This window comes from Pseudophryne corroboree, chromosome 9 (genome assembly GCF_028390025.1).
Source record: "Pseudophryne corroboree isolate aPseCor3 chromosome 9, aPseCor3.hap2, whole genome shotgun sequence".
NCBI lineage: Eukaryota > Metazoa > Chordata > Amphibia > Anura > Myobatrachidae > Pseudophryne > Pseudophryne corroboree.
In genome coordinates this window covers 353,459,658-353,486,545 of record NC_086452.1, presented here as the reverse complement: position 1 = coordinate 353,486,545, position 26,888 = coordinate 353,459,658, and the positions used below count along the sequence as shown (strand labels likewise).

Genomic DNA, 26,888 nt, shown 5'->3' with positions numbered 1-26,888 from the left:
TGGTGAAGACAGAGTCTTCATGCCGCCGATTTTCCGGACCATCTTCTTGCTTCTGGCTCTGTAAGGGGGACGGCGGCGCGGCTCCGGGACCGAACATCAAGGCTGGGCCTGCGGTCGATCCCTCTGGAGCTAATGGTGTCCAGTAGCCTAAGAAGCCCAATCCGGCTGCAAGCAGGCGAGTTCGCTTCTTCTCCCCTTAGTCCCCCGCTGCAGTGAGCCTGTTGCCAGCAGGTCTCACTGAAAATAACAAATTCTAAGACTATAACTTTCTAAGAGCTCAGGAGAGCCCCTAGTGTGCATCCAACCTCGGCCGGGCACGAAATCTAACTGAGGCTTGGAGGAGGGTCATAGTGGGAGGAGCCAGTGCACACCAGGTAGTCTAAGATCTTTCTAGAGTGCCCAGCCTCCTTCGGAGCCCGCTATTCCCCATGGTCCTTACGGAGTTCCCAGCATCCACTAGGACGTTAGAGAAATAAATGAATTGTGTGAATGTACACACACTTTGTTTAATGCACAGTTATAACAAATATTGGCTAAAATCACCTTCAAGCTGAGTGTATAAGGTGTATATGTAACATAATAAGAATTTACTTACCGATAATTCTATTTCTCGGAGTCCGTAGTGGATGCTGGGGTTCCTGAAAGGACCATGGGGAATAGCGGCTCCGCAGGAGACAGGGCACAAAAAGTAAAGCTTTACGATCAGGTGGTGTGTACTGGCTCCTCCCCCTATGACCCTCCTCCAAGCCTCAGTTAGGTACTGTGCCCGGACGAGCGTACACAATAAGGAAGGATTTTGAATCCCGGGTAAGACTCATACCAGCCACACCAATCACACTGTACAACCTGTGATCTGAACCCAGTTAACAGTATGATAACAGCGGAGCCTCTGAAAATATGGCTCACAACAATAATAACCCGATTTTTGTAACTATGTACAAGTATTGCAGACAATCCGCACTTGGGATGGGCGCCCAGCATCCACTACGGACTCCGAGAAATAGAATTATCGGTAAGTAAATTCTTATTTTCTCTATCGTCCTAGTGGATGCTGGGGTTCCTGAAAGGACCATGGGGATAATACCAAAGCTCCCAAACGGGCGGGAGAGTGCGGATGACTCTGCAGCACCGAATGAGAGAACTCCAGGTCCTCCTTAGCCAGGGTATCAAATTTGTAGGATTTTACAAACGTGTTTGCCCCTGACTAAATAACCGCTCGGCAAAGTTGTAAAGCCGAGACCCCTCGGGCAGCCGCCCAAGATGAGCCCACCTTCCTTGTGGAATGGGCATTTACATATTTTGGCTGTGGCAGGCCTGCCACAGAATGTGCAAGCTGAATTGTATTACACATCCAACTAGCAAAAGTCTGCTTAGAAGCAAGAGCACCCAGTTTGTTGGGTGCATACAGGATAACAGCAAGTCAGTTTTCCTGACTCCAGCCGTCCTGGAACATATTTTCAGGGCCCTGACAACATCTAGCAACTTGGAGTCCTCCAAGTCCCTAGTAGGTGCAAGGCACCACAATAAGCTGGTTCAGGTGAAACACTGACACCACCTTAGGGAGAGAACTGGGGACGAGTCCGCAGCTCTGCCCTGTCCGAATGGACAAACAGATATGGGCTTTTTTGAGAAAAAAACACCAATTTGACACTCGCCTGGTCCAGGCCAGGGCCAAGAGCATGGTCACTTTTCATGTGAGATGCTTCAAATCCACAGATTTGACTGGTTTTAAACCAATGTGATTTGAGGAATCCCAGAACTACGTTGAGATCCCACAGTGCCACTGGAGGCACAAAAGGGGGTTGTATATGCAATACTCCCTTGACAAACTTCTGGACTTCAGGAACTGAAGCCAATTCTTTCTGGAAGAAAATCGACAGGGCCGAAATTTGAACCTTAATGGACCCCAATTTGCGGCCCATAGACACTCCTGTTTGCAGGAAATGCAGGAAACGACCGAGTTGAAATTTCTTTGTGGGGCCATCCTGGCCTCACACCACGCAACATATTTTCGCCACATGTGGTGATAATGTTGTGCGGTCACCTCCTTTCTGGCTTTGACCAGGGTAGGAATGACCTCTTCCGGAATGCCTTTTTCCCTTAGGATCCGGCGTTCCACCGCCATGCCGACAAACGCAGCTGCGGTAAGTCTTGGAACAGACATGGTACTTGCTGAAGCAAATCCCTTCTTAGCAGCAGAGGCCATAAGACCTCTGTAAGCATCTCTTGAAGTTCCGGGTACCAAGTCCTTCTTGGCCAATCCGGAGCCATGAGTATAGTTCTTACTCCTCTACGTCTTATAATTCTCAGCACCTTAGGTATGAGAAGCAGAGGAGGGAACACATACACCGACTGGTACACCCACGGTGTTACCAGAACGTCCACAGCTATTGCCTGAGGGTCTCTTGACCAGGCGCAATACCTGTCCCGTTTTTTGTTCAGACGGGACGCCATCATGTCCACCTTTGGTATTTCCCAACGGTTTACAATCATGTGGAAAAAACTTCCCGATGAAGTTTCCACTCTCCCGGGTGGAGGTCGTGCCTGCTGAGGAAGTCTGCTTCCCAGTTTCCATTCCCGGGATGAAACACTGCTGACAGTGCTATCACATGATTTTCCGCCCAGCGAAAAGTCCTTGCAGTTTTTGCCATTGCCCTCCTGCTTCTTGTGTCGCCCTGTCTGTTTACGTGGGCGACTGCCGTGATGTTTTTCCCACTGGATCAATACCGGCTGACCTTGAAGCAGAGGTCTTGCTAAGCTTAGAGCATTATAAATTTACCCTTAGCTCCAGTATATTTATGTGGAGAAAAGTCTCCAGACTTGATCACACTCCCTGGAAATTTTTTCCTTGTGTGACTGCTCCCCAGCCTCTCGGGCTGGGCTCCGTGGTCACCAGCATCCAATCCTGAATGCCGAATCTGCGGCCCTCTAGAAGATGAGCACTCTATAACCACCACAGGAGAGACACCCTTGTCCTTGGATATAGGGTTATCCGCTGATGCATCTGAAGATGCGATCCGGACCATTTGTCCAGCAGATCCCACTGAAAAGTTCTTGCGTGAAATCTGCCGAATGGAATTGCTTCGTAGGAAGCCACCATTTTTACCAGGACCCTTGTGCAATGATGCACTGTTTTTAGGAGGTTCCTGACAAGCTCGGATAACTCCCTGGCTTTCTCTTCCGGGAGAAACACCTTTTTCTGGACTGTGTCCAGAATCATCCCTAGGCACAGCAGACGTGTCGTCGGGATCAGCTGCGATTTTGGAATATTTAGAATCCACCCGTGCTGTTGTAGCAGTATCCGAGATAGTGCTACTCCGACCTCCAACTGTTCCCTGGACTATGCCCTTATCAGGAGATCGTCCAAGTAAGGGATAATTAAGACGCCTTTTCTTCGAAGAAGAATCATCATTTCGGCCATTACCTTGGTAAAGACCCGGGGTGCCGTGGACAATCCAAACGGCAGCGTCTGAAACTGATAGTGACAGTTCTGCACCACGAACCTGAGGTACCCTTAGTGAGAAGGGCAAATTTGGGACATAGAGGTAAGCATCCCTGATGTCCCGGGACACTATATAGTCCCCTTCTTCCTGGTTCGTTATCACTGCTCTGAGTGACTCCATCTTGATTTGAACCTTTGTAAGTGTTCAAAAATTTTTTTTTTTAGAATAAGTCTCACCTAGCCTTCTGGCTTCAGTACCACAATATAGTGTGGAATAATACCCCTTTTCTTGTAGTAGGAGGGGTAATTTAATTATCACCTGCTGGGAATACAGCTTGTGAATTTTTCCCCATACTGCCTCCTTGTCGGAGGGAGACCTTGGTAAAGCAGACTTCAGGAGCCTGCGAAGGGGAAACGTCTCGACATTCCAATCTGTACCCCTGGGATACTACTTGTAGGATCCAGGGGTCCTGTACGGTCTCAGCGCCATGCTGAGAACTTGTCAGAAGCGGTGGAACGTTTCTGTTCCTGGGAATGGGCTGCCTGCTGCAGTCTTCTTCCCTTTCCTCTATCCCTGGGCAGATATGATCTTATAGGGACGAAAGGACTGAGGCTGAAAAGACGGTGTCTTTTTCTGCAGAGATGTGACTTAGGGTAAAAACGGTGGATTTTCCAGCAGTTGCCGTGGCCACCAGGTCCGATGGACCGACCCCAAATAACTCCTCTTCCTTTATACGGCAATACACCTTTGTGCCGTTTGGAATCTGCATCACCTGACCACTGTCGTGTCCATAACATCTTCTGGCAGATATGGACATCGCATTTACTCTTGATGCCAGAGTGCAAATATCCCTCTGTGCATCTCGCATATATAGAAATGCATCCTTTAAATGCTCTATAGTCAATAAAATACTGTCCCTGTCAAGGGTATCAATATTTTTAGTCAGGGAATCCGACCAAGCCACCCCAGCTCTGCACATCCAGGCTGAGGCGATCGCTGGTCGCAGTATAACACCAGTATGTGTGTATATACTTTTTATGATATTTTTCAGCCTCCTGTCAGCTGGTCCTTGAGGACGGCCCTATCTATAGACGGTACCGCCACTTGTTTTGATAAGCGTGTGAGCGCCTTAGCCACCCTAAGGGGTGTTTCCCAACGCGCCCTAACTTCTGGCGGGAAAGGGTATACCGCCCATAATTTTCTATCGGGGGGAACCCACGCATCATCACACACTTTATTTAATTTATCTGATTCAGGAAAAACTACGGTAGTTTTTTCACATCCCACATAATACCCTCTTTTGTGGTACTTGTAGTATCAGGAATATGTAACACCTCCTTCATTGCCTTTAACGTGTGGCCCTAATAAGGAATACGTTTGTTTATTCACCGTCGACACTGGATTCAGTGTCCCTGTCTGTGTCTGTGTCGACCGACTAAAGTAAACGGGCGTTTTAAAACCCCTGACGGTGTTTTTGAGACGTCTGGACCGGTACTAATTGTTTGTCGGCCGTCTCATGTCGTCAACCGACCTTGCAGCGTGTTGACATTATCACGTAATTCCCTAAATAAGCCATCCATTCCGGTGTCGACTCCCTAGAGAGTGACATCACCATTACAGGCAATTGCTCCGCCTCCTCACCAACATCGTCCTCATACATGTCGACACACACGTACCGACACACAGCACACACACAGGGAATGCTCTGATAGAGGACAGGACCCACTAGCCCTTTGGAGAGACAGAGGGAGAGTTTGCCAGCACACACCAAAAACGCTATAATTATATAGGGACAACCTTATATAAGTGTTTTCCCTTATAGCATCTTTTTTATATATTTCTAACGCCAAATTAGTGCCCCCCCTCTCTGTTTTAACCCTGTTTCTGTAGTGCAGTGCAGGGGAGAGCCTGGGAGCCTTCCCTCCAGCCTTTCTGTGAGGGAAAATGGCGCTGTGTGCTGAGGAGATAGGCCCCGCCCCTTTTTCGGCGGCCTCGTCTCCCGCTCTTAACGGATTCTGGCAGGGGTTAAATATCTCCATATAGCCTCCGGAGGCTATATGTGAGGTATTTTTAGCCAAAATAGGTTTTCATTTGCCTCCCAGGGCGCCCCCCTCCCAGCGCCCTGCACCCTCAGTGACTGCCGTGTGAAGTGTGCTGAGAGGAAAATGGCGCACAGCTGCAGTGCTGTGCGCTACCTTTAGAAGACTGAGGAGTCTTCTGCCGCCGATTCTGGACCTCTTCTTACTTCAGCATCTGCAAGGGGGCCGGCGGCAAGGCTCCGGTGACCATCCAGGCTGTACCTGTGATCGTCCCTCTGGAGCTGATGTCCAGTAGCCAAGAAGCCAATCCATCCTGCACGCAGGTGAGTTCACTTCTTCTCCCCTAAGTCCCTCGTTGCAGTGATCCTGTTGCCAGCAGGACTCACTGTAAAATAAAAAACCTAAGCTAAACTTTTCTAAGCAGCTCTTTAGGAGAGCCACCTAGATTGCACCCTTCTCGGCCGGGCACAAAAATCTAACTGAGGCTTGGAGGAGGGTCATAGGGGGAGGAGCCAGTACACACCACCTGATCGTAAAGCTTTACTTTTTGTGCCCTGTCTCCTGCGGAGCCGCTATTCCCCATGGTCCTTTCAGGAACCCCAGCATCCACTAGGACGATAGAGAAAAATGCATTCTGTGCTTAGATTTAGGTCCCATCACCATGATATCTCATTATGGTATGCAATTATTCCAAAATACGGAAAAATCCGATATCCAAAATACCTCTGGTCCCAAGCATTTTGGATAAGGGATACTCAACCTGTATTACAAAGAGCTACAAGTAACAAACACAGCCGTATGTAATAAATGTGGAACCTCAATGTACAAGACTTTCTGATGTTTGCTAACTTCCTGAGGCGATATTATGCACAACAGACTTGCCTAAACTAGTTTTCTTTTGTTGCTTTGTGAGTGGAACCGTTAGGAAATCATAAGATATATATTGTATACACAGGAGAGTGCTTTATGCAGCTTGGGGAAGACACCATTTTCTTAAGGCCCATACACACAAGACGAGAAAGTAAAAGATCTCGCTCAGTAGGGCCAAGCTTAACGAGATCATTTACTTTCTCGTCCAGTATATACACTCAGTGTCGTTAACGATGCACGCTCCCGCACATCGTTAACGACTCCCTCCCTCGTCTAAACATGTACAGACGAGGGAGGGCCTCGTTAATGACAGCCATGCTGCAGATGCAGCATGGGCGTCATTCCCTTTGCTGCCGCTCCCTTCCCCGCCGGCATCGGCAAGAGTGTATGCACTTGCCAATGCCGCACCCCGTCGCCATCAATATCAGCAACGGCGGGGGTCATCTAGTGTATACTGGCCTTTAGTGTAACCTTCAAGCATCATATTTCCAGTCCATTTGGGCATTTTAAGTTTTGTGTAGAAACATTTAGAATTTTCACGGTTTGGATATTAAATCCAGGCAGACGGGATACCGGCTGTTAATATTCCGATAGCGGCATTCCGCCCACCAGAATGCCAGCAGCAGGGCAAACGCTACGAGTCCCCCCTATGCAGGCTCGGTGGCTCGCTGCGCTCTCCACAGGTTTTATTTCCACTCTATGGGTGTCATGGACGTCCACGACTGGGAATAGCCCTGGCAAGGATGTTGCCATAATTGGCTGTCAGGTTTCCAGTGTCGGGATCCCGACAGCCAGGATATTAACTACATCCCATTTATACACGTTGAACCTATCTGAATATACCAGTCTACCATTTATACAATAAAATGTGACCCTTTTCTTTGAAGCTGTTTTATTGATCATTTTAAATCCAGAATTAAGCAATCATATGAATATGTTTGGAGGCTTTGAGGGACTCTATAGTATAGGTAACAGAAAGTGGAGTTAAACTGTCTTTAAATGATCTTAGAATAATTACCACTTTCATCTACAGTTCCTGAAGGTATGGAAGATATCTATATACAGACCTAGGGCTGGGTGTAATGACGCCCGGAGGTGCGAGATGCCAGCCAATATTGGACGTTTTTGTTTTTTTAAGGGGCAATCTCTTACAAGGTATGGTTTCTTGTAAGTGATTGCCCCTTTAAAAAAAACATCCGAGATCGGCTGGCAACCCGCACCTTGAGCGATCTCGGGCACAATTACATCCGGCCCCATATGTCCCTATGTGCTATCAGTGAGTGGCTACTAGTAATTTGCTGAACCTTTATCATGATGCTATAAAATAGGGCAGCTTTACCAATGGGATGAAAATCACTTGTTTCAATTCCATTCAAGGTTTTTTTCCCAAATAATAAATGTGCTGAATAAGGAAAACAGGTGCTTATTAAAGATTTTATAGGGCACTCTCTATTTACAGTATGTCTTATCTATTCTTATTCTATTTACACAGCACAGACTCCACTTCTTTTTAACACTTCTACCCCTTTCACACTAAAATCCCAGGTCCGACCCAGGATTTGGAACACGGTCAAACCCAGCACTAACCGCATTCACACCACGGGTTATTCCCAGGTTGTCCCTGTTTACACTGCACATGGGTGCAGTGTTAATTGTTCTACCTGCACTTGAAGATGACATCATCTCCATGTGGCGGGGATGCGGCTCTTCCTATGCTGTAAACGGGACTCGGGTCACCCTTGCCCCGGGTCCTTAACCCCACATAATCAAACACATGGGGGTAAATGTAGGGTGTGAGAAGCCGGGGGTGCAGGAGTTTGTGTGAGAATGCCTGTAGTTTTAATTCCGCAATCATTTTAAAAAAATGGGCATTCTCACATAAAGTCACCTCTGGCTTCTTGCACCCTATTACATTTATCCCATAGTGCCCAAAATGTGTTTGGTGGGCTCTCAGTACTGCTTACCACGTTGGATGGCTCCTCTCTGTATTCTGCCACTGTCTGCGAAGTATCAAGCAGCGAGCAAGCGAGTCTACAAACTATTTATCATGACACAAGGGTATTCAAACACTGTATTGAATATATTGTTGCAAGTCGATTGTAGACTGTCCTTTTCTACCTCACAGCATCCTGCGATCAACCAGATAGACTTGTTGGGCATCTCTGCTATATTGTATAGCCATAATTAGCATGCGCACTATACTCTATGGTGGTCACTGTGATGCTCCCTATACTGTATGGCAGGGGTGGCCAAACAGTCGATCGCGATCCGCCGCCCATCCACCCGAGGCGAGGAGAGCGCAGCGCACGCCTCTTCTGCCTGCCGCCCTGCTCCTCAGTCTGGTCTCCGGCAGTGACGGCGGAGTGTATAGATCAAATCAGGTGCCGGTTCATTAGCCAATGAGAGCTCGTGGACCGGCGCCTGATTTGAGTTATACATGCTGCCGTCACCGCCGGAGACCAGACTGAGAGGCAGGGTTGCAGGCAGGAGAAGCGCGCACTGCGCTCTCCACACACAGCAAAACGGTGAGCAGTACTATGGGGGCATATCTGCCACTGTGGGCACAAGGCACAGTGGGGGCATATCTGTATCTGGCACTGTGGGGTCATATCTGTATCTGGCACTGTGGGGTCATATCTGGCACTGTGGGGGCATATCTGGCACTGTGGGGGCATATCTGTATCTGGCACTGTGGGGGCATATCTGGCACATGGCACTGTGGGGGCATATCTGCATCTGGCACTGTGGGGTCATATCTGGCACTGTGGGGGCATATCTGGCACTGTGGGGGCATATCTGTATCTGGCACTGTGGGGTCATATCTGGCACTGTGGGGGCATATCTGGCACTATGGGGGCATGGCACTGTGGGGTCATATCTGTATCTGGCACTGTGGGGGCATATGTGGCACTGTGGGGGCATATCTGGCACTGTGGGGGCATATCTGTATCTGGCACTGTGGGGTCATATCTGTATCTGGCACTGTTGGGTCATATCTGGCACTGTGGGGGGATATCTGGCACTGTGGGCACATGGCACTTTGGGGGCATATGTGTATGTGTATCTGGCACTGTGGGGGCATATGTGTTTGAGGTTTTTACCTGTGGGGGCCAATGTGTTATTTCGTGCGAGACAGTCATTACACTCACGCCCCCTTTTTTGGCTATTATCCCACCTAGGTAGATCACAAAAGCTTTTCAGCTTTCAAAGTAGATCGCCGACTCCAAAAGTCTGGCCACCCCTGCTGTATGGCCTTCACTATGCTCCTTGTAAGTCTCTCGATTGCTATCTGTACCATATGGTGGTTACTAGGATGCACTCTGTATATTGGTCACTAGGATGCTCCTATATTGTATGGTGGCCATTGAAATGCTCTCAATCGTAGTAAAAATTATCTATTTTATGTGGATTGGGCTTCAGGACAACAGCCGGGACTAGCCCAGATTTAATTATCACTTCAATGCTAATCTGAGAAACTCACTCCCACTAAATTAACTGGTACACACACTTTACTAATGAGGGTGCTCCACCCACTGGTATACTGACTCTGGCAACTGGTTTGCTGAATCTACCAGTGCATTGCTTCAGCTACTTGTTTATCGCCACCTACAGGCTCCTTAGTATATAATGAATTTGCCTATAATGGCGCAATGGCCTTGCTTACCACCGCTGTGGCTAGTAATGGTTTGCTATTCCCACATACGTTTATGTTGGGCCCATTTTAAGCTACAGTTGATTTGATCTTGAATACGTGTCCATTTTCAGAATTGTATTCCAGGAAAAATTAGATTCTCAATCCACCCTGAATAAAGATAATAAAAAACGTATACTAACTGGATAGAGTAGTGCAGATAATTAGACGTCTCATAGCATCCACTTTGAGCAGCTGCTACTTCTTCATTATTTATATTTATGTCCAAACAGAAACATGAATCAATCATTCACTTACTGATACTATTTCCAGGGTATGACTGCAGTCAAACCGCAAGAAATATGTGTGTGATGGACAAATATAGACAAATACACATTATATACATCAACTGACCAGTAACGCTTGGTTATGTGCTAATATGAGTACCCAGTTATTTCTTATCCTGTTCATATAATAACTGCACTGCAGTCTGTAGTATAATATATAACAGTTCCTTCAAGGTCACCAGGACATGACGGCCAGCCAGTCAGCTGTCTTATTTCAGAAGTGCTGGAACCTGCAAGTGAAGAGCTGCTGTCATCTTTTAAGAGCTGTTATTACATGGAATTAGGGGAAAGGTCACAAAGATCGTTGCTGGCAGGAGTCCAGGCTATTATACACTGAAATATCCACCCCGACTAGAAGCTTTATTAACCAGTTGAATACCTGCAGAGTATTGGTTGTCTTGTAGCATATATAGCTTATATAACTTGGGGCTGGCATTGAGAATCAGAAGAGGGGAGGGAGCAGGTGAGTCAATTTTAAGGTGGTAACGCAGCATTAAATCTAGAGATGTTCTACAGAACATCATTACTATACATCATTGTGCATGGTCACATTACTCTGCATATAAGAGTTTAATACTGTGAGGTCTGTTTACAGGTTGAGTATCCCTTATCCAAAATGCTTGGGACCAGAGGTATTTTGGATATCGGATTTTTCCGTATTTTGGAATAATTGCATACCATAATGAGATATCATGGTGATGGGACCTAAATCTAAGCACAGAATTAATTTATGTTACATATACACCTTATAAACACAGCCTGAAGGTCATTTTAGCCAATATTTTTGATAACTTTGTGCATTAAACAAAATGTGTCTACATTCACACAATTCATTTATGTTTCATATACACCTTATACAACACAGCCTGAACGTAATTTAATACAATATTTTTTATAACTTTGTGTATTAAACAAAGTTTGTGTACATTGAGCCATCAAAAAACAAAGGTTTCACTATCTCACTCTCACTCAAAAAAGTCTGTATTTTGGAATATTCCGTATTTCGGAATATTTGGATATGGGATACTCAACCTGTACTAATAAACTATGATATGGATGGCTAATCACAGTGATAGAGACGCTCCTATATGTCCCCTATGTACCAATAACATTTTCCTGGGAAGATGAGTGAAAATCATGGGAAACTGATTAGCTTATCCGGTATGGTCAACCACCAACAGGAAATCTTTAATAAAAAAGGGAGAAGCCCCGGCAGTGAATACTTCAGCTTTTGATGAACATTCCTATACGAATAGGAACTGCCACACTGGGATAAATTTACTAAGATGGGAGTTCTATTTAAGATGCGATGTTGTCTATAGCAACCCATCAGATTCCATGTATTATCTTCTAGAAGGTGCTAGATAAATGAGAAGTAGACTCTGATTGGTTGCTATGGGCAACATCCCATCTTAAATAGAACTCCCATCTTAGTAAATTTACCGCACTGTTGGCAAAATGAACATAAAACAACATCAGCATTATCAAGCAGTCATTCGTAAGCAAATCATTGGTCGTATTTAGCAGACAGGGATCACATGAATTTAGCAGGTGATAGCTAGCGGATATTGGGGTAGTTGTGAGGGTGTACCAGTGTGAACAGTACAGGTGAGCTTCTTCATCTGGCTCTCAGAGTGGCACGCAAGTGCAACAACACTGCTGGGACAGAACCCGGAATTGTAAACTAGTGTACAATAAGGAACGTTTTTGTGTGTTTCTCTAATTTACCCTTAGGAGACAGCAGTTTTGACTCCAGACAGTTGTGCATCAAACTCATGAAACAACCAGCCAGGGCAGAGGCTAATAATGTAAGGAATTTATGCTATTTTTGGACCAGACAAATGCTACCTAATTACCAGAGGGGGGCTGATATTTGACACTAGGGAGAAAATTATATCATTGGTATGACCAGTGTAAATATACAAATGCGTTATTACAAAACAAAGACTGCTACAAGAAACAAGAATGTGCTGCTTTGAATTGTAGGTCCTAAAGTGATCCCATGCTCACAACTTGTTGCCATAGACACTGCACGTAGGTCACCAGAACTCCGTTCATCTACACATGACTCATCCCCAAATCTGTAGGCTTCTTCCTAAGAACACGTATTTCTCTTCCTACTCCGCCTCTTTGCTGCCTCATCGAAAATATTAACTGCATGCAGCAATCATGGACTCTCACAACAAGGGTCAGTTTGATGACCCGATTTTCTCCATAGAGGAATACAGGATACATTAGTTGCTTTTCTTTTCACTGAACTTATGGGATTTCCTGTTTGCTGGTTGGAGAAAGGGATACACCTCAGTGTCCTAGAAAAAAAAATAGTCTTTAACAACTGAAAACAGACCACTCCAAACTGTCAGAAACCAAGGGAGGTATTTATCAAAGATTGGCATAGATAAAATTGTGAGAGATTAAATACCAATTAATCAGCTCCTAACTAACATATTCAAAATACAGCTTGTAAAATATAAGGCAGAAGCTGGTTGGCTGGTGCTTTATTTCTCTCTTTATCTCTCTCTAAGCCTTGATACGTAAGCCCCATAGATGCAGATGTATTAAGCTTGAAGAAATTATAAAGTGGAAGGTGATAACGCACCAGCCACTCAGCTCCTAACTGTCATTTTTCAAGCTCAGATTTATCAAGCCTTGGGGAGTGATAAACTGCAGAGTGATAAAGTACCAACCAATCAGCTCCTAACTGTCTTTTTCCAAACACAGCAGTTAGAGCAGACTAGAAATCTGGGCCATAAGTGGGGTACACACGGGGAGATGTGTGCTGAGCGATCTAGCACAGACCGCTCAGCACACATCTCTCCTCCCGCTCAGCACACAACGCAATGGGGTGACACCAAATAGAGCCGCGCACCCGCATCCCATTAAATTAACGTGAGAGGCGAGACAGAGCGGCGGAACTAGCAGCGGTGCATTGCACCAAAGCCCGCCGCTGTCAAGGAGCCCACAGCCGCCGGCATTACATTGAGTCACACTGACTCACTGTATTGCCGCCGTCAGCGCTGCCCCCGCCGCCAGTCAGTGTCCCAGCCAGGGGGAGAGGGGAGGAGGGGCCACCCTCCCCTCTCCGCAGCAGCTGCCTCTCTCCTTGCTGGTGCGTGCTGAATGCTGCCTGGGAGGAGGGACAGGAGCTGTGGAGACAGACTCAGGATGTGCTGGAGCAAAAGAGCAGCCTGGGAGCAACCTTATATCCTTTACAGTGGGAGCCAGCCATTCCAGTCGCCATGAAAAGTATGATGAGGGGGAAGGGGGGAGGGCGATGATGTGTGTGTGTGTGTGTGTGTGTGTGTGTGTGTGTGTGTGTGTGTGTGTGTGTGTGTGTGTGTGTGTGTGTGTGTGTATGCATTGTGTATGTACATGTGTGTGTGTATAGAGAGATATATATGTGTGTGTCGTGAGCAGCTGGTTCGGCACTCTTGTATTAGTAGTCAGTCCGTGTGTTCTTGCCTCAAATAATGCAACTTTGTTGTGTAACCAAACATTTCCTATTACTCCTATCCAATCTGCCGCGGACCAGCAACCAGTCATTGGCTGCCGGTCCGCAGCAGATTGGAAATAGTAGCGCCGGGTCATAGGAGTCAGTGCCGCACCACCAAAGGCCGCCGACCACAGCCTCCTCCGTTGCACCGCTGCCGCCCTCTGCCTCCTCCGCTGCGCAGCCGCCACCATCAGCCTCCTCAGCCACCCTCAGTCCTTCTCTGCCCATAGCCTCCTCCGCCCCCTGCCGACCACAGCCTCCTCGTGCACTGCAGACCACATCATCCTCCGCTCCGGCTGCTAAATAGGTAATCTTACCCTGCTGCCCTTCTCTCTCCCTAGTCCCTACTGTATGCCCTTGCTGGTCCTCTCTCTGTCACTCTCCCTGTCCCTATGTCTTTGCTGTCACTCTCCCTGTCCCCAGTGCCAGATTAAGGACCTCATGGGCCTGGAGCTGAAATTTGTAAAGGGCCTACTGTATGCCACCACATGCGTACGGTGTGACTAGCACGACGTGTGTGACTACTGATATGGGGGTGTGATCAGTGCTGTATATACAGTGATCGCGCTGAGTCCAAAAACTATGCCGCCTCCCACTGGGAGTGTATTTTAGCTTAGCAAAAGTGCGAACGAAAGGATCGCAGAGCGGCTACAAACATTTTTTGTGCAGTTTCTGAGTAGCTCCAGACCTACTCAGTGCTTGCGATCACTTCAGCCTATTCAGTTCCTGTTTTGACATCACACACCCGCCCAGCGATCGCCCAGCCACGCCTGCGTTTTCCCTGGCACGCCTGCGTTTTTTCCGAACACTCCCTGAAAACGGTCAGTTGACACCTAGAAACGCCCACTTCATGTCAATCACTCTCCGGCCACCAGTGTGACTGAAATGCATCGCTAAACCTTGTGCAAAACTGCATCGTTCGTTGTGCCCGTACGTCACGCATGCGCATTGCGCCGCTTACGCATGCGCAGAACTGCCGTTTTTTAGTCTGATCACTGCGCTGCGAACAAATGCAGCTAGCGATCAACTCGGAATGACCACCATTATTCACATTACACAGTAGTTCCCTTATACAAGTTAGGCAAGACCACAGAGCCCCTTATACACATTTCGCAACAGTAGAGCCCCTTCTTCTTATTCCTTCTCTTATCATCTTTCCTCCTCATCATTCTACCATGCACTTTGTAGTATACCTGATATACACATTCCCTTGCTCCAGCTCCTCTGCAGTCTTCCGATGGCCAGGACTCAGAGCCGGAGGACAGACTGGCCAAACGCAAGTATTACAGGGACGCCACCTGCCCGCCAGCAACACACCAGCTCGCAGCTCTCCACAGACCATGCAGAGCCCGCCAGAGCTAGCCCCCTGCTGCCATGTAGCTGGAGGATGGAGCCAGAAAACAGAGCATTACTGCGTGACGAGGGAGGCATCTCGCGATCCACTCCCACCCAGCGGAGTGCAGAAATCTCCTTCCTTGAGACAGCTAGACAAACGCCGGCATCACAGGGACCCCCCCTGCCAGACTAGTGATCCGGACATGGTGCACCGCCTCAAACGGCACCCCCTACCACCGCAAGCGCAGGTATCTGTCACGGAGACCAGCTAAACGCCGCAGGTGGGACTCAGGGAGAAGGACAGACAGACACACAAGGGGATCAAGGGGAAATGTGGTCGGTTACACCCACAGAGCAGAGTTGCACACTACCCTAGTTACATATATATATATATATATCTATCACAAAACAAGAGGTAACCCTTTTCTGCGCTTTACCACTAGTCTCAAACCAATAAGAAATACCCTCTGTCAGATAAGGTATCAAAGATAGATATGGAGTAAAAAGGTTCTCATGGGAGCCAATCAGCCTTTAGATTAATAATATTTAACAATATTTAAAAGGTTTTTATTTATACACAAATAAAAGGTACTTGTAACCTAAAAATTCGACATTGATACAATAGTCTAAAAATTCAGTAAAACGATTTCACAATCTTATACATAGACATTTTTAGTTGATATGAGGAATTTATAGTCAGGTAATCACAATCAGAACTTGAAAAGGACGTGTATCCAACCAGATGCTTGTGGTGGTGACTTTTTTGACCCAATACTGCGAAACCCAACGCGTTTCGTCCGTTAGGACTTCATCAGGGGTTTACAATCCGTTTTTGTGAGAAAATAATTTACCACTGGTTAGGACGGGATTAAATTCCTAATGCTACATCCAATCACATGTTCTTTTCAAATGATGTGGTGTCTAAATTGGCTTCATCAAAACAAAAATTTACAATTAAGTTGAAGTCAGATGTTGTGATTTTCCCTAATTTCCTCAAGGAGAGTGAAACCTGTGGCATAACTTCACAGGAACACAGCTACCAATAGGTGTAGCTGTGTTCCTGTGAAGTTATGCCAGTTCCTGTGAAAAAGGAATAGTGCGGTTCAAGATTGGAGATCTCTAAAAGAACCCCATTTTTTGGAGATACTTATTGGAGCAGAGGTGAATTATAAGGTTTCACTCTCCTTGAGGAAATTAGGGAAAATCACAACATCTGACTTCAACTTAATTGTAAATTTTTGTTTTGATGAAGCCAATTTAGACACCACATCATTTGAAAAGAACATGTGATTGGATGTAGCATTAGGAATTTAATCCCGTCCTAACCAGTGGTAAATTATTTTCTCACAAAAACGGATTGTAAACCCCTGATGAAGTCCTAACGGACGAAACGCGTTGGGTTTCGCAGTATTGGGTCAAAAAAGTCACCACCACAAGCATCTGGTTGGATACACGTCCTTTTCAAGTTCTGATTGTGATTACCTGACTATAAATTCCTCATATCAACTAAAAATGTCTATGTATAAGATTGTGAAATCGTTTTACTGAATTTTTAGACTATTGTATCAATGTCGAATTTTTAGGTTACAAGTACCTTTTATTTGTGTATAAATAAAAACCTTTTAAATATTGTTAAATATTATTAATCTAAAGGCTGATTGGCTCCCATGAGAACCTTTTTACTCCATATATATATATATATATATTTAAAAACCACTTAACTGACGATTTTTCCCTTCAAAAGCGTTAACAACATTGTTTTTTTTTATGTATTTTATTTAATAAAGATGAAAAAGTATTTTTTAAAATATTTAAACATTATATTATGCACATCTGCAGAACGGATCTCCTCGTCAAAAACGGGGGGACAGGGTGGGACGGCGCAGTTGCATGAAATCTGACCATGCCAGTTAAGTGGTTCAACACACACACACGAAAAGTTTCCCCCGGCACTCCGGACTTACGTGTATCTGGCTCTGGTGCCCTCCTCACAGGTACTCGGCCTGCATAGACAACTCTTCGATGGCATAGGCGGCACTGTTAGTGCATAAAACCCAGCAGGGTGCGCTATTTATTTTGTGATCTTTCGGGGTAACATTCCCCTGTCTCAACCCCAAAACGTTATGAAATAAACAGCACACACTGTGGGGTTTTATGCACTAAACCAGTGTTTGTAAGTACAGTACTACACACACATAGTTATATATACACATATAAATGTTTTTATATATATATATCCGTGTGTGTAGTGTATATATGTATGTATGTGCACAGTATATAGATATATTATGTATTTAATTGTAGTGTCACTTGCCCCCATTATATATATTTATTACGTTGTACCCTCATCCCCCTTACATATTTCGGTTTTGCTTCCTGACCCCCTTTAAATTACACTTGTGGCCCTGTTCCTCCAAATATGTTTATTTAACTTACAGTATGCCCACAAGCGTCCCTTTATATATTTATATAATTTGAGCTTGCTGTTCTCCCCTTTATAATATAATCATTTAGCCTAAGCCCCCCCGTTCTCTTACACAATATATGTATTGTTATGACACCACCCCACCACCTACCTTGATCTTCTGCTGTCCAATTACATTTACAGCCACACAAGACAGGGTAAAAAAAAAGTATATAGCAAGCCCAGTCAGTGCCACATCGGATTCGGGGGCGGAGCCTCGGCCGGGTCTGGGGGCGGAGCCTCGGCCAGAGTCAGGAAGAGTAAGAGGACAGTTTTAGACAGGCACTGTGCTGGCCGGGACTTCAGCCAGCCGATTTGGGGTGGAGGAAACTGGACAATCGGGAGGTGAGTGAGCTGCTGGTGATGACAGGATTCTTTTTCCTGTCAACACTGGCTGCAATGGAGGGATCCTGTGGGCCTATTTTCATTGGGGGGCCTGGAGCTGCAGCTCCATCCGCCCCATTGTTAATCCGGCCCTGCCGGTCCCTATGTCCCTGCTGTCACTTTCCCTGTCCCTCTGTCACTCTCCCTGTCCCTATGTCTTTGCTGTCACTCTCCCTGTCCCTATGTCCCTGCTGTCACTTTCCCTGTCCCTCTGTCACTCTCCCTGTCCTTGCTGTCACTCTCCCTGAATTTTGTCTCATTCCATGTGGTATAATGTGAATTTCGGCTCATTCTGTGTGCTAAAATGTGAATTTTGGCTCATACTGTATTCTATAATGTGAATTTCGGCTCATACCATGTGCTATAATGTGAATTTTGGCTCATACTGTATTCTATAGTGTGAATTTCGGCTCATACCGTGTGCTATAATGTTAATTTCGGCTACCGTGTGCTATAATGGGCGTTTCGGCTCATTCCGTGTGCTATAATGTGAATTTCAGCTCATACCGTGTGCTTTAATGTGAATTTTGGTTCATACCGTGTGCTATAATGTGAATTTCGGCTCATACCGTGTGCTATAATGTGAATTTTGGCTCATACTTTGTGGTATAATGTGAAAGGGGCACCAGTATAAGGGGTCCTACTATTGTGGTGCATAATGTGTATAAGGGGTATGTAGTGTGGTAAACTACACTAAAGGACATGCCCCCTTTTGAGTGGCTATGCCCCCTTTCCCGAAGATATATATATATATATATATATATATATATATATATATGAAACTTGTGTGGCCGACACTCCTTGTTTAAATTCTTTTTAAGAAGTGCTTGGAGTGCCAGATTATATATAGACACACAAACACACACACACACACACACACACACACACACACACACACACACACACACACAGTGTGATACGGAAGGAGGTCCATGGGGGTGACACCATAAGTTGCCATATCGGGTGACACCAACCCTAGTGACGCATCTGCCTATTGTATAAATATCCCTATAAAACGGCATTGTATGTTTAAGGAGCTTTAATGCTTCTGAATTTTGCAGTCAAAATTGGCACAAAAAAAACACGGGTGAGAGCGTATGTGTGTACTGTATGTATATGTCACTCCATTCCCTTACCATCCAGGCTTAATAATATTCTCCAGGTTTAATATATCTGCCCCATAGTGTGGTAAATGTCTTAATATTCTCTGTAAAGCCCAGCGTAATATATATACACATTAAAAAGCTGTTGGTAAATAAATATGAATCAGCCCAGGAATAGCTAGAAAAAAGTCTTACCGCAAAATCTTCCAGAGAATGAAAAGATCCCACGAAGGGGTCTATTTACTAAGTGAGCTAAAATCTGGAGACAGCTTAAGTCTCAGCACTCAGTACAATATCTGTAAGGGTTAACGCTAGAGAAATCATATTGCTCTTACCTTACCTAGCTACCTGCGCTTACCACTCAATTTAAGCCATGAAACCAAAGCCTAGCCTGAACAAGGTTAATTATGGGGTCTATTCATGAAGCAGTGAAAAGGGTGGAGAAGTGAGCCAGTGGAGTTGCCCATGGCAACCAGAATCTGCTGCTACGTATAATTGTATAGAATGCATTTTATAAATGTTACTTCAACACTGATTGGTTGCCATGGGCAACTTCTCCAATGGGTCACTTCTCCACTCCTTTCACTGCTTCATGAATAGACCATACAGTCTACTTACTTTTGCAGCAGCATTAGAGGAAGGAGGATTTTCACCGGAACTTACCAAGTAGCTCAGCAAGGTAAATGACAACATAACAGAAAGATAGTTACCGCTGCTCACTGTCCGCCGATGATATATCCCAAAATGTGTTTGTCTTGTACCTATGTGCATCTCTACCAACAATAAAACAAAACAAAACTATCTCCACCCCTGGAAAAGTGATTGAATAATTGAATACCCTGACATCTTGCCCTGTGAAATGTCAGTCATGTGCAATTGTACATTATTTGGTGAAGAACACTAAGCACCAAAGAACACACAAGGGTCCAGACAAGGGTTCTGTGACACTTCTCTAGAATACATTTCTAGAAATGGCAGAATGAGAATGTGTAACCAATGTTGTATATTTGCTTTTCAAACTGTATAAAAAAAAAAAAATGCTTTCCATTATTCATACACCTGTTACACAAACAGCTTCCTGAAGGACATGTCTGGGAAACTAAAATTGTGATATGTTTAATAAAACCAGCTCTCAGTCTCAGACTCCGCTTATTAAAGCTGATAAATGACTAGAGGTGGATCGCCGTTAATTGTTATTCTTATACCAAGTTCAAAAACATACTTACCTTCCCCCCCATGGCCACCTAACCCTCCCTTTCTGCAGCCTAAACCTAAAAAACCCCCACAGCCTAACCCTAACCCTCCCCGATGGCACCTGAACCTAACCAACCAACCCCCCCCCAGCCTAAACCTAACCCTACCCCACAGCCTAATTATAACCTGGCATCCTGACCGGATCCCGTAACAGGCCCATAAAGGATGCTGTATAGGCCACTATAGGAGGCAACTCTGTTAATTATATTTCACATTTAAGAGCCTTAGGGGGAGATGCAATTGGTGCTGGCCTCCGCCCAACACTGCGGCACAGTACAGCGGCAGGGATCTCGCTCAAAAATGCTCGCCATAGGGTTGCAAGCACTTTGAGGCAAATCCAGCATATAGTCGGGTGGTGAATGGGTCAAATTGTCTGCCACTGGCGGCATTTAAACGCCGTGGCAACAGCAATTTGCCCCCTTCTCCCCTAATTGAATTCCCCCCTTTGCATAGACAGTTTTAAGACTGTTAATTCTTAACTATTTCCAAACATTACAGCAATAATAACTTTTGCACACACGCAGTGAGACCATCTGTTTAACTCAGAAGTGAACTACAATACTTATTTCAAATATGCATCTATGAATATAAATATAAAATTATAGTAGTGTCATTTTTCTTATGAACAAAGAAAAATCTTTAGATAACAGAATGTTGAAAGTTTTTTTTTAGACTCCTTCTATGACGCAAACTTTTTGTAGTGTTTACCCCACCTTGTTTATAATGAATACACAGAGCAAAATTACAGTTTGTTTAGGCAAGCATATAATGAGTGATCAGAACAATTAATGTAGCAAATGAGGTAACGTAAACAGACCTTTATGAGATAAGGGTCTATCTAAAAAGCAAAGATAAGGGATCGGACTTGATTGTAAAATCAATTATTTGCTTTATAAGTTTAAACAAATAAGAAAGCATCAAGTTACCAATGTTGGCATCAAATACCGTATGAATAAACTATTGATATATTTATGCAAGAGTGAGCAAAGTATTTCCCCAATATTTACTAACTGAGTAGGCGGCAGTGGTGCTGTTGATAGCTATAGTCAAAAGGAAAGCAACCCTGCTGTGTCATACTGACAACAGTAAATTTTATTTTTTTGGATTATATAAACTTTTGGGTATAGATTTGTTTCAATGGTGGCCTTCTAAACTGTCTTGTGTTTCAGATTTCTTATCTATCGTTGACCCAAACGTTATACTAAAGGGATAATAGAAGTGGGGGGTGACATTACAATGATCAAGAACTCACCAGAGGGGCGTGAAAAATGTATTCACGCAATAATTTGTTCATGTAATCTGGTAAATTATATCCTCATTACAGTAATCAGGGATTTTCAAAATGACAGTAAACACCCGTTTCTATGGTTATCCTGCAGCAAATGCTGTGAGGACTCCACTCAGTGTAAGCAAACCAATGCTCCGATATTTCTTTTGTAGATTAGAACACAAACAGTAACAAGAACTGTAGTATGTATAAACATGTTCCAGAATTCCAAGACATGTAGAGTACTAACTTCAGGTTTAATACACCTTGAATATCATTTTGCAATGACCATTCAACAGGGGAGAACCATATGCATGGGTTGTTGTTTACGAAAATATAAATTAATACATTTTTTGTAATATCTATATAGTGATGCCAAATATTTTGGGGTATCCGGATGGTAGGTCAACAGTACTTAATTTGAAAGTCAGTAAATTGACATGGTAAAAGGTCTACACAGTAAAATGGTCAGCGGGAGACAGGTCGACACATGAAAAAGTCGGCTTATTTACATATTTTTTTTACCTTTTTCATACTTTACTATTCACGTGGACTAGTATTGTGAACAGTAACCTGTTGATCGCAGCATGGCGAGTGAAGTGAGCCATGCAAGTGTACGCGGTGCACTAATTGGGATTCCTGATCATGTTACGCAAAAAAAAACCACAAAAAACCATTAAAAATCTCATGTCGACCATTTAATGTGTCGACCTGTCCCGTGTCAACATTTTCATTTTGTCAACCTTTTTCCCATGTCGATTATGTCCATGGGGACCAATAATGGTCAATCTATTGACTGTCAACATAATCCAGGTCGAACCATTGTTCCATAACCATAGATTGGTACATAATATATTATAACTGTGAGTTGCACAGTTGGCTGCAAATGCGCTATTGAAAAAGTCACACAGCAAAAAATAGTGTATTTCTGCCCATATGCACGGCTCCTCACCAGCAGTATATGTTGCACACACTTATATCCCAATTATGCCCATATTTGAAACCATTTGTGTTTACACATTTGCTAATGAGAACTAATAAAACTGCTAGAACAACTCCCTGTATCGTTGACAAAGAAGAAAAAAATGTTGTTTAGACATGAACACAAAGGCATATTATACGCCCGTGCAACAAAAGAAAGCACTAATATGTTTCAATGGAGCATTCAGAGGTAGCCAATCACAAGCAGTTTCACTAGTGCTGGAGACTTTCATTATCATGTATGTTTGTTACTTTATTTACCCTGTTTAGTATCTTTTGCTATGTACGTCCCAGTGGAAATTTGTAGTGCCTTACACATCCATGTTAATCATCATCATCATCCACTTTTTGACTTGCCTCTGAAAACCTGCAAATAACACAGCTTTCTCATGTGTATAAGTGTATGCAGTTATATTCCCGACTGACGGGATCCTGGCGGTCGAAATCCCGACACGAAATCTCGACAGCCATTGAAATGCCGACGGTCGGAATCCCGGCCGCCGGCCAGAAACCCTGCTTGGGGAGAAATAGAACCTTGTGGTGTCCGAAGGTCACCACTGGGTCCGATGCGTGGCAAGCCTATGAGGGGACATGCTGTGCTCGAGGTTGGGATTTCGGCTGTTGGGATTCCAGCGTCAGTATTTCGACCGCCCGGATCCCGTCAATCTGGAAATCATACTGATCCCATATCGCATGGAAAATCGCACCGTGTGTATGTAGCTTTACTATGCTCACCTACATTAGAATACCTGCATCCCATCTCTAGGCGTCACCGAATCATGCAGATCTACATGGACGTACATGCGTTCCTACCCTGTTCTGGGCTGTGCAAAGTCACAGAAGATACGCTAAGCCAACATGGGGGGTAATTCAGAGTTGATCGCAGCAGCAAGTTTGTTAGCAGTTGGGCAAAACCATGTGCACTGCAGGGGTGGCAGATATAACATGTGCAGAGAGAGTTAGATTTGGGTGGGTTATTTTGTTTCTGTGCAGGGTAAATACTGGCTGCTTTATTTTTACACTGCAATTTAGATTTCAGATTGAACACACCCCACCCACATCTGACTCTCTCTGCACGTTATATCTGCCCCCCACCCCTCCCTCCCCTGCTGTCTACATGGTTTTGCCCAACTGCTAACAAATTTGCTGCTGCGATCAACTCTGAATTAGGCCCCTGGTTGGTAGACAGGGGAAGCTCTATTAACGGATGTAGTTATGTGACCGGCGGTAATTTTCTCTGCCCTAAGATGTGCTATGCAGGATGTCTTAGCGCAGCGGGAGAGTCGCTTGAGTGGGGATAGGATAACTCACCCCACTGTCGATCTCTATCTGACTGTATCGCATCAGCAATATACTGATGTGAAGTATAGCGTGACATTTATCAAAGGTTGGAGAGAGATGAATTGGAGAGAAATAAAGTACCAACAAATCTGCTCCTGTCATTTTGAAACATTTCCTGTAAAATGACAGAAACTGATTGGTTGGCAATTTATGTCACTCCACTTAATCTGTCTCCAAGCATTGATAAATCTCCACCATAATATCTCCATGATGGGCCCATTCTGCGAGACATCGTGAAAACTTGTGAGATCTCAAATAAAGCGAACTGCGCAATAATGTCTGGAGGCGTCGGCTGAACCTGAAGTAAGCATACAGTATTGCCATCTTTAAATGGTACTATGAGGCAGCTTAACAATAAGTTATAGTCTTGTTATCACTCATTGCAAATGTTAAGAAGTGCTCCAGCCAATCAGCTCCTGTCATTTTTTAAACCCATGACAGGAGCTGATTGGCTGGAGCACCATTTAACATTTGTAATGAGTGATAACAAGAATTGAACTTGATAAATCTCCCCCTACGTGTTACAAGGCAAGCGTATTGGCAATGGCAGCGATGTTATGAAGAGAAACCAAAGCAGACATTTCTCCATGGACGTCTTTTTAATACATGTTGGAGAAGCAGTCATAACACCTTTTATTGGTGAAAAGGGACCCGTTCAATTTGCCGGCTGTCGGCATCCGGCCAGTCTGGATGCCAACGCCGGAATACCGGCGCACAGGGGCTATTTCCACTTGTCGGTGTCCACGACACCCATAGAGTGGGAATAGGCCCTGTGGTGAGCGCAGCTCGCCACCGAGCCCGCAAGGGGACTCGTACCACTCGCTCCGCTGCTGGCATTCTGCCGGGCGGGATGCTGCGGTTGGGATGCTGACAGCCGGGATCCCGTCCGCCGGGATTACACAAGTAATACGGTGAAAATGCAGGAAAAAGGGGTTATTGTCACTCGATACATGTTATTCTATTGATTTATTTTGCCCAAAAACTTCAGAGCCTGCAATAAGACACTATAAACCTGGATCAGTAAACAATAGCACACAGGCAACATACAGTATAACAGGGATGGGCTCTTCTTGTGTTTACTGTGCAGTGTAGGTGTGCGGTATGACAACACAGAGCCCACAATACACACACTGCTGTCAGTGGGGACAGGACAGTGTATTACACAGCAGCACAGCTGTAAGGGATGGAGAGAAGCATCAGCAGCTGGGTGACACAATAGGAAACAGTAAAACAGCAGTGTCACACAGCACATAAACACCACAACACGCACACCCTGTGCTACACTGCCAGGGAGACACATACAGCAGGGTAATATACAACCTACAGCTTGTGGCACAGCTGCATGCCAGGGCACAGTCCTTCACGGCAGGCACACACACGTGTGCTACATGCTCTGCAGCACGTACACATACTACTACCACCACCACCACACAAGCCCTCCATTCACATCACATAAGCTAGCCCTATGGGCTGTCTCTTACCTCTCCTCCCCCTCCCGTGGCTGTTGTTGCTGCCCCTCATTGTACCAGCGCTGAGGTCCGAGTGTCAGCAGAGTGGCGCTGTCAGCTGCATGCCCGTAAGCGGTGTGTGCGCGCCCCAGCCTGCCATGTGTGTGCCTGTGCAGCACCCGAGCCAGTAATATAACACCCGGGCAGCAGCAGCAGCAAGGGCACCAGTGGAATGTAGGAGTGTGGTCCCTCCCAGAGTGCCCGTCAATAGGACGGGATGACACAGGGGGGGGGGGGGGGGGGGAGGAGGAGGAGGAGAGCACAGTGTTGTGTTTACATACACTGGGAGGCTCGCCTGGAACTGCCATGTGAGTAACCCCTGCACTGCCGGAGGTGAGAGATGTCCCTCATCTGCAGTGGTCAGTAATAGTACAATAGACCAGAAACATGTGGCTCTGTTGTGGTGGAAATGGAAAGGGCATGCTTGGACGGATTTGTAGTTCTATGTGAGCTTGCAGAGACATACAGTAGGTTACATTGTTCTGATGTAGAGAAACGTTGTTGCTTTAATATTTTCCATTATTCTGTCATATATAACAAGTAAGTTTTGAACTCATTGGGGAAATTTACTAAAGCTTCTAAAAATGAAAACTGATTATGTTGCCCATAGCAACCAATTACATTCTGTCATTTACTAGGATGTAATAGAATAATGATAGACAGAAACGGTTTGGTTGTTATGGGCAACATCACTTTTAATTTTTGGAAGTTAGTAAATGTACCCCATTGTGCGCTCAGTGGGGATCATTCAGGTGAGGGGTGCTACTGTACGCATAGCGATCAATGTTTTTACTCTGCACATGCGCATGTGCAGCAAGTGATTCACGAGTGTCGTCACAGCGAGATTTTAGTCAGAAAGTGAGTGACAGGAAATCAGCATTTGGGGATGGTAACGGGGAGTGGTCGGGCAAACACAGGCGTGTCATGGCCGTTTGGACAGTGTTTTCTGGGCGTGCATACTTTGGCAGCTGCAATGACACTTGATACTGAAGAGGCCTCTACGTCCCGGAAGAGCAGCTCAGGCTGCATGTCTTCGGAGGCACTCAGGCTCTGCGTGGTGACCCGATGTGTGCTAATGTTAGCGATGTTTCTGCGATCTTGCAGCGCCATACGCAAATGTTGCTATAGCATTCAGTGTTCTATTGCACAGGTTAGTTTCTACCCATATTAACATATAGTCACAATTGCATATGGCATCATTGCAACAGGAGATCAGCTAAGTGTCTGCCAGGGGCGAAAATGCCGGTGACGACCTCCTCCGTTATATATATATATCCAGCTATCTATATATATATATATATATATATATATATATATATATATATATATATATATAAAATATATGTATATATACTTTATGCGCACCGTGAATGGGTGTGCGGGCACTAAAGATGGGCGTGCCGCGAGTCAGGGGGGCTTGGACTCGTG

At 45.2% G+C, this 26,888-nt stretch overlaps 1 protein-coding gene across 2 annotated transcripts in view; it reads right to left on the bottom strand.

Moving 5' to 3' along the window:
- The window catches only part of PFKFB4 (6-phosphofructo-2-kinase/fructose-2,6-biphosphatase 4), a 143,325-nt gene extending 117,684 nt beyond the window's left edge, over positions 1-25,641 (bottom strand). Inside the window, exons 1-2 of one of the 2 annotated variants that reach the window (XM_063940687.1) lie at positions 25,434-25,641; positions 12,341-12,639 (exon numbers count right to left, since the gene is read on the bottom strand). In XM_063940687.1, coding sequence (XP_063796757.1) covers positions 12,341-12,353 — 13 coding nt within the window. In that variant the 5' untranslated portion in view covers positions 12,354-12,639; positions 25,434-25,641. The remainder of the gene's footprint in view (positions 1-12,340; positions 12,640-25,433) is intronic. The other variant, XM_063940686.1, reaches the window with a different exon arrangement.
- Between the last annotated feature and the right edge of the window lie 1,247 nt (positions 25,642-26,888).